Source organism: Elephantulus edwardii, unplaced genomic scaffold (assembly GCF_000299155.1).
Source record: "Elephantulus edwardii isolate Elephantulus edwardi_28Jun2011 unplaced genomic scaffold, EleEdw1.0 scaffold00028, whole genome shotgun sequence".
Classification (NCBI taxonomy): Eukaryota; Metazoa; Chordata; class Mammalia; order Macroscelidea; family Macroscelididae; genus Elephantulus; species Elephantulus edwardii.
This window is the reverse complement of record NW_006399778.1, coordinates 16,826,570-16,835,551: the sequence shown is the minus strand read 5'-3', so window position 1 is coordinate 16,835,551 and position 8,982 is coordinate 16,826,570. Positions and strand designations below refer to the sequence as shown.

At 46.2% G+C, this 8,982-nt stretch overlaps 1 protein-coding gene across 1 annotated transcript in view; it reads left to right on the top strand.

The window, feature by feature from the left end:
• Positions 1-3,627: 3,627 nt before the first annotated feature.
• Positions 3,628-8,982, top strand: part of PADI4 (peptidyl arginine deiminase, type IV) — a 52,034-nt gene continuing 46,679 nt past the window's right edge. Inside the window, exon 1 of the mRNA XM_006883691.1 lies at positions 3,628-3,719. Coding sequence (XP_006883753.1) covers positions 3,628-3,719 — 92 coding nt within the window. The remainder of the gene's footprint in view (positions 3,720-8,982) is intronic.

Here is an 8,982-nt window from a genome sequence, read left to right as displayed (position 1 = left end):
CTCTCTCTCTCTCTCCACTCCCCCCCCCCATGGAGTCAACCCTGACTCATAGCTGATTCTCCAGCACGTTTTCAGAGGCTGTATCACAGGCCTCTGCCAGGGGAAATCTCTGAGGAGATGTCCCATCTTTCCCCCATGGAACAACTGGTGGATTTGAACTGCCTGCCTTTGGGTTAGCAGCACAACTCCTTACTCACCAAGCCACCAGAGCTCAATGTCAGAACTGAGTCACAACTTACCCTCTAGTAGGTTTTTCCAGGTTGTCTATCACACAGAAGGAGATTACCCATCTGTCTCCTCCAACTACACCAGGAACACAACCAAGACAGATAAAGACCGACTGTGTCTCACGGATAATCCAGACTAGCTGGGCAGACAGTGACAAATTTCAGGCACATTCTCCTGGAGGAAGTGATGTAGAAGCCGAGGTACCTCAATTGGTTGAGTGGGTAGAGAGTTGAGCTGCTAATCCAAATGTGGTGCCTCTAGTGGTTCAAATCCACCATTGGCTCTGAGAGGAAAGGATGGGAAATTTCCTTCCATGTGATCTTAAGCCTCCAAAAGCCCACTGGAGGGTCAGCTATGAGTTGGTTCAGACTTAACGGCAATGAGTTGAGATTTGAGTTGAGTGCTACTCATTCTGTATCAGGCATTTTCAGGAAGCTTGATGTATATTTGAATTAAATAACCCTCACAACAGTTTCAAGAAAAACAATTGTCATCCTTACATTACAGATGAAGAAATTGAGGCAAAGTAATTCATCGAGGGTCACCTAACTAGAGGGTGTGCGGAGCTAAAGTTTGAACCCAGGCCATCTGGCTACAACAGTCTTAAGCACCATCCCTCCCTCTTCTGTAGCATCCACCCCAGCATAATTTCGAGGGCCTGCCAGAGAAGGGGGTGCTCTGGGGAGAGCCTGAGACCCAGTATTTCCTGAGCTCATCTAGAACTCATGTTCTGGGGCAAGATGGATTAAGAGGAGAATAACTGCAGGTGAGGATTGTGGTGACAGTAACAGCCAAATTGTGCAAAGATAAATCCACAACATTCCTGCACATAGTCCCAGGTGTGGGCACAGTGTGTTGGTGCATTGTAACATAATGATGCTGAAAACTTGTGAACAGCATCTCTGTCCAACAAAAGAGAGCAGCTTGTGGTGATGCAGTCATCAGAGAAGCCAGAGTGAGTGTTACCCCCCAAACCCATTGCTCTGTTTGAACAATCACCTCTTGGTTTAGGTAGAGGTTTTTTATGAGCACAATTAAGTCCTGGAATTCCCATTCTTCTCAATGCTAGCCATAATTCAATGTCAAATTCCTTTACATAATCAACAAAACTAGATATGTGACATGCCGGGAAGCAGTGAGGAGGAAAATATGAAACTCCCCATGTCATCTAAAACTTAGATTGCCAAAAAAACTGACACTTGGAGTTACAGCTCTCCCATTCACTTGCAGTGTGACCATGGGCATCCCATGGATTATGCACATGGACGTCCCCTCTCTGGACCTCCCCATCCACAGAATGAGGGCTGGATATGGTGTTCCCTGAGGGCCCAATCAACTTGACAATTGATGGCTCCTTTCTGGCAACTTCTATAAGAGCAAATTAATTTGAATAATTTTTTGTGTGTGCTTTTGAGTCAGAACCAAATTACAATTGACCCTCCAGCACATTTAAGAGGCAGTAAATTGCCCATCTTTCTCCTATGTAGCAGCTGGTGGATTTGAACCATGTGCCTTTGGGTTGACAGTGCAACTCCTTACCACTAGGCCAATAGGGCCAGACAAAGACACTTCATTTTTTTACATCACTTCATTACTAGTGTGCATTTCTAGCTACATTTTCCCTGGATAGAGGATGGGGCTTTGAGCCTAGAGAAGGATTTGGATCCTGGAACCCCTGATTTATGTATTGTGGGGCCTCGGGACACTTGTTTAGCCTCTTGGGGACTTTGTGGCTCATCTGTATAAAGCAGGTATCATGAAAGGACCTGTCTCACAGGCATGAAGCAGGATTTGAATCCAGACTTGTCTGTTCTCAAAGTCAGACTTTTATTTACAAACCTTATTATTGCAAACCTTTGTGTTTTGAAGCAAAAGCAAACTGAACACAATATCGCCAACCTGAACAATGCTCTATGCTCCTTCCAAATGCCCAGGCCCACTCCCTCGGGATGCTCCCTGTTGGGGCCTGTCCAGCTCTCCTCTCTCATCTCCCTCCTGACAGACAAAGCCTGGTATCAAAAGCCCAAGTACAATCACAGCTCTGTGGCTGACTGTCACTGTGGCAGGCTTGATCCCTTCCTGCTCTGACTGGTCTGACACCCAGAGGCCCCAACAGGAAGGAGGCATTATGGAAGGATGAGAAGAATATCAGTTTCCTGGTCAGCTCTAGCTTTGCAGCCTTGGCCAAGCACTTTTCCTTTCTGAGCGTGAATTTTCCCCTTCTGTAAAATGGGTAGTAATAACACATACCTATACACTGTAAGCAGTCAGGAGATCAGGAGATGTGTTGCATTGGCATAGTCTGCTGTCAGGTACCTCTCCAAAGTGCTGAGGAGCAATGAGGTCAGCTTAAAAGCTAAGGTGTGCTTGATTCTGGCTATTATCATTTTGCTCATTTGCTGTGCATCTGAGAACTGGATAAGGAATAAGTATGACAGAAGAAGTGATGCCTTTGAGCTGCAGTGTTGGGCACGTTGTTAGGGGGGACTGTTCCTTGGACAGCAACATTCTTGGAAAGACGGTCTGTCAACAAAAGAGAGGAAGACCTCCAGTGAGATGGATGACAAAGTGACTGTGGCAATGGGCTGCTCAAGAATGTCAGAAATTATGAGGATGGTACACGATAGGACAGGGTTCCGATCATGTGGTTGCTGTGAGTTGTATTTGACCTGATGGCACTAACAACAGCAGAGGAAAGCTGGTATAATAGTCTGAAAGGTGCACATGGCAGGAACAGGCTGCTAAACAATATCATACTCTAGAGTCAGACGTCTTTGATTCACACCCTGCCTCTCGGGCTTTCTAGATGTGGAATTTCTCTGCTCCTCAGTTTCTTCCCCTGTAAAGTGGGGGATAATAATAGTATCAACTTTGTGGTGGACGAGAAAGAAGGATGGTAGGAACACCTGCTTCATAAGCTTGTTGTGATGAGTAATCCCAGGCATAGGCGAGAGTGGGGAGCTGTCACGTGGGTGACCCAGCGTGTGGGGACTTGTCTCAGGCCTGCCTGGTCTTTGAACATGGTCTGAGCTGTGACCTCTTGTCTGAAAGCTCCTAAGCTCCCTTCTCGTGTTGCCTTCTCTTTCCCACGAACTTGTCTAGGACCATGAGGTGGGGTCGGAGAATCTAGATGGTTTCTGGGCTACCAGCTGGGATCAGACCTGCACGTCAAGGCTCAAGCCTGTGCCCAGATGAGGGCTTCCTCACTTGACAGTGAGCTCCCCAAGGGACAGCTCAAGGGCAGAGAAGAGATGAGAGCACAGCCAGGACTTGACCAGGGAGTGGCCGGGGCTTGGCCTCCACCACAGGCGCTGACTCATGGCCTCTGCCAGGCAGTATAAAGGAACCAACCCGGGGGCTCCCTGCAACCGAGCTGGGGGCAAGGGAAGAGCTGGGACGATGGCCCAGGGGGCAGTGATCTGCTTGGACCTGGAGCGGCCCACTCATGCTGTATGTGTGCTGGGCACCGAGACTCGGGTAGACGTCTTCAGGTGAGAGAGGGGCCTTGTGGGGTGATGGAGGCGGGGCAATGTCTGCGGGCAGATCTGGGATGCTAGACAAGGTTGTTCTGCCGGAACAGGATGTGTGGCTGGCTGTCTTCAGGCCAGAGGAGCAGTCGGGAGAGATAAGACCAGAGGGCTTCTGAGGGAGCCTGGACCATGGCAGTGGACTCTGCCCTGTATAAGTACCAGTTCCTGTGGACCTCGTCACAAAGAATTGTTATGATTCAAACAGAGCCTGCCTGTCAACACCATCTAAATGAGGATTGCACCATGAAAAAGAGTCTGAACTTGCCAAAATTAAAAAAAAAAACAAAAAAACAACACAACATTCCCTAGAACTAAAGTTAACCCTGGGCCTCCTGACACACACCTGCTTCAAGGTGCATTTATTTTGTTACTCAACACCTCTCAGCCAGGCATGGCAGTACGAATGTGATGAGATGGACTCTGGCATGGGACAAACAGAGATAAGAAACCAGGCCATGCTGTAAACTAACTTGGGCAACCGAGCCCACTTCATAGGGTGGTTGTAGAGATTAAATGTGAAAATGTTTGTGAGCACTTGCTACATGGCAGGCAGCTGTTCCTTTCATTCATTCATTCAACAAATCCTAGTTGGGTACCGACTGTCTACTATATATCAGCACATGGTTGAGAAATGTTCCCAGGGAGCGTACATGGTGTTGTTACGGTTGTTGTCAGTAATAGTAGTGGCAGCTCTGGTTCCTCGCCAGGCAGGAACATCTTCTTGAAAGCAGGGGTGTCACTGTTGGAAAATGTGGGGTACACATTTCTCATGGGAGATGCTGTCAGGGGTTGGCACCAAAATGACCGTCTATAAAATTTTTGTGTGCTATGTCCCAGCAGAAATGTATTCTTTTTTATAAAAATGAAACAACAAAAGACACCTTTTGTAAGCCTAGTTTACGTGTGTTAACATTCTTACAAGGCTAGAGCTGTATGCTAATTTGATTTCTTTTTAACCTTTTCACATGCTCCGGTCAGAGCTGTCATTGTTACCCAAGTCTAGTGATGCTTTGTGCCATGTCGTTTTGTCTGCACTTACTACAAACATGGGCTGTTGTCCCTAAAAATTAACAAAATTCACTGGCATTGAGTCAGATAGATTTGTAGCTGTGGAACCCACAGTCCATAGGTACCTCAAAATCCTCTTTTCTCCTACCCCAGATAGTCATGAGCCCTAACAATCCTACCCTCTAAATGTCTCCCCTAATAATAGCTAATACTTACATTGGGCCTCCTTTATGGAACTCATTCAACAGCCTTATTGGGTAGGAGTATTGTTATTTCCATTTCACAGAGGGGAAAGTTGAGAGTCAGAGAGGTTAAGTAATCCACTGAAAGTCACACAGGCAATAAGTGGCATCTAAGATTCCAACCCAGGCAAGCCTAGTGCCAGGCCCTCTTCTCCCACCAGAATCCACCTATAAGCCCTTCCCATCATTTCTTTACCTAGTGGAGCGACAGCTCTTTGACCATCTCACCTCTTCTTCCCCACCGGCACCTTCCTCCCATCTCTTACTCAGTCATCACTTTCATGAGGCCCAACATCTCTCCCTAAAATACAAATGGGATAGTCCCTCCCTTGTCACCTTGATTCTTGTAACCCCAGGCCAGTGCGTGTCTACCTCCAGATGTTTGCTCAAGCTGTGACCTCTGCCATTGGGCTCAGGGATGCCAGGGGTCAAAAGAGAAGAGCCTCAGAGTTGTGGGCTGTCCCAGAAACTCCAAGAAACTGTGCTGAGGCTTAAGCTCTGAGTCTGACAGTGCCTTTCCCTGCAGTGCAAGCCACATGATGAAATCGCCTCTGACCTGTGATGAATATTAAAGCCTGTTAGTGCTTTTGAGGCTGAAGCAGGGAAGCACTTTGATCCCAGGTACCATACATGGACCCTATGCACCTATAATTTCTAATCTCACAGAAACCTTATATCATCCTCATTCTAGAGATGAGTAAACCAAAGCTCAGAGTAGTGAAAACACTGCCCAACATCACCCCTGCCTAAAGGTATCAGTTAGAGGATTGATCTCTCTGGGCCCTGCTCCCTGGTGACTGCCGTCGTGCTACTTCTGAAGAGCTTGGGTGAGGCCTGGAGCAGATAGGGAGTCCAGGAGGCGCCAACCCCAAGGACGGTGGACACTCCACGCATCAGTGAGCTTCCTCTCTTCCTCTAGAATTTCCCTCCGAACAGGAGACCACAAAGGTGTGATGGTGAGGAACCGGGGCCAGTCAATCAGTGTTTCTGCACCTCATTTTCCCCATCTGTAAAATGGGCACATTGACACCCACCCTGCCAGGTCACGGGTGAGAAGGATTAAATGGCAAAGGGTCCGGCTGAGTGGTGGCCCTTTTCTGTAAGGTGTGGAAGCGCTGCAGATGCTCAACATTGTTCCCCGTGCAACTGGTGGTCATTAGTAAAGGAGGTAAGAGTTGAAGGAATGAGGCTGCTTATCTGGGGCTCAGGCACTGGCTCCACAGAGGGTAGTAGGTGTTAGAAAAAGATGCTGCTGTTTTGTAAACATTGTATTATGATTTGAAAGTTTACAGATAAGATTCGTTTTCAAAAAGTTGCGTTAAAATAATGCATGCATGGCCTTACGCATTCACACACATACAAAGTAACCAGCAATCACTTGTCTGCGGATGTTCCCTATTAGGAGATGAGCGCATATGAAAAACGACCAACAAAAGAACATGCATTCTCGGGGCAGATTCCAGCCTGGCCTTACCTCTCTGGGTCTCTGTTTCCCTTCTGGCTACAGATGTGGAGGTGGTGGCTGAGAGTGGAGGGTGGACTCGGCGCTCTTCCCCCCACCCCCCCATCCCGTCTTGCTCCTTCTGAAGAAGACACATTGAAGCAGAAGGCATGTAGCATTTGGTCTAGGCATTGATGTCCCCTTGGCCCAGGTTTTGGTCTCTTATTACTCTTTGACCTTCCCTGTTCACAGTCCTGTTACACCAAACACACAGTCCTCCTACCCCTCGCTGGCCAGCCTGACATGTTCTGTGGCTTTGTCAGCACTGAGGAAAACAGCTTACTGCAGGGCCAAGAATAAGAGTCTCCCGGCTGTGACTGAGAAACAGGGGCTTTCATGGAAATTTCGGTTTGGCCCGGTACATGCCCTGAGCAGAATGGCATCAGGAACTTCCAGGCTGACCCTCAGCCCTAAGCTCTCTTCTGAGCAAAGACCAACCTCCTTTTATTATATCATTACTTACTCTTTTTGCTTATATCATGGACTGCCAAGGGAATAAACAGGCCTGTCCTGGATAAGGCGAACAACCCAGGTTGCTCCTTGGAAGCAAGAATTTTAAAGCTCCATCTCACATACTTTAGGAATGTTGCCAGAAGAGACCAGTCCTTAGAGACATCACACTTGGAGGGGTCGAGGGTCAGTACAGGATAGGAAGACCCAGGTGAGATGGATTGACCCAAAGACTGTGGCAATGGAGGATATGTGTCAGAGATAATGAGGTTGGCTCAGGAAAAAACAAGATTCAGAGCTATTGTTCATAGAGTCACTATCAGTTGTAGTCAACTCAGTGGTATACATAAAAACAACAATTACTGACTGTAACTTGTCTGTGAGTTTTCCATACTGTGGTGCACTGAGGATATTGGTGAAAAGCAAAGCTCTATGAATCGAGGGAACACCAAGTGAAATGTTCCAACAAACACATGTAACACAGGCCTGCTCACTCATTTATGCCAAGAAATTTGGAAGTGAGATACACAGTCAACCAAACGGAAGAGATCCACAATTCATGCACATTCTCAAAAAAAAGGTGATCCGTCAGAATGTAGAAATTACGAAACAGTATCATGAATATCACATAAAAGTAAACTCTTGCTGGCAATTATTCAAATAAACCTGGGATAGTACACGGATTGAGAACTGCCAGAAACCCAAGGTGGGTTCAGAAGAGGATGACGAACAAAGGGTATCATTGCTGATGTCAAATAGATCTTGGTGCAAAGAAGAAAATACCAGAGAGATGTATACTTGTATTTTATTGACTGTGCAAAGTCATTTGTCTGTGTGGTCATAATAAATTATGGATAACATTGAGGAATATAAGAATTCCAGTCATTTCATTGTGTTCATATGTAACCTGTTCATGGACCAAGAAGCAGTCATTCAAACAGCTCAAGAGGACACTATATCTTTTAATAGCTATGTGTTGTGGTACTAACCCAAAAAGCACAGTGCTGGTACAATGACAGGCACATAGACCAATGGAACAGAATCCAGAACTCAGAAATGAGCCCAGCTATCTATGGTCAACTGATATTAGACAAGGAAATAAAACCTTTCAAATGGAGAAATGACTACCTCTTCAACAAATGGTGCTGGCAAAACTGGACTGCTCCCTGCAGAATCTGAAACAGGATGTACATCTCACACCATACACAAAAATCAACTCAAGGTGGATCAGAGACCTGGGAGTAAAGCCCAAAACCATAAAGGTCGTCAGAGACAAAATAGGATCAAGCTTAGACAGTCTAGTCTATGGTGTAAAGAGACTGCCAAACAGCCGGAAATGCACAGTCTGGAGAGGGTAAAATGGATGAATGGGACCTTCTAAAGATTAAATCCCTGTGCACATCAAAAGCATTTTCCAACAAGGTGACAAGAAAACCTACTGACTGGGAAAAAGCATTTGGCAATACCATTTCAGACAAGGGTCTCATATCAGAAGTTTACAGAATCTTTCAGGGCCTCCAAAAGAAAAAGACTGATAATACAGTTACGATGGGCAAAAGACATGGAAAGACTTTTCGCAGAGGAAGATATTCAGATAGCCAACAGACACATGAAGAAACGTTCAAGGGAGCTCTGGTGGCCTAGTGGCAAGAAGCTGTGCTGCAATCCTGAATGTGCTCGCTTCGAATTCACCAGATGCTCCACTGGAGAAGAAGGGGTAATCTCCTCCTGTGGCGGTTGGATCTGATTTCAGAGTACACAACAAAAAAAGAAAAAGAAATGTTCAAAATCACTGACAATAGAGAGATTTTTGTGGTAAATTAAAACTACAGTGAGATAACCATCTCACCCCAGTAGCAATGGCAAAGTTTAACAGGCCAGCAAAATAAATGCTGGTGAGGATGTGGAGAGATATGAACTCTTTTTTTTTTTTATGGTGAGAAAAATTTATTACATTTAGAATTAGCCCGCTGGACTCAGTTTAGATGATCCCAATTTTGTTGGCAACATCCAAAGCATCATA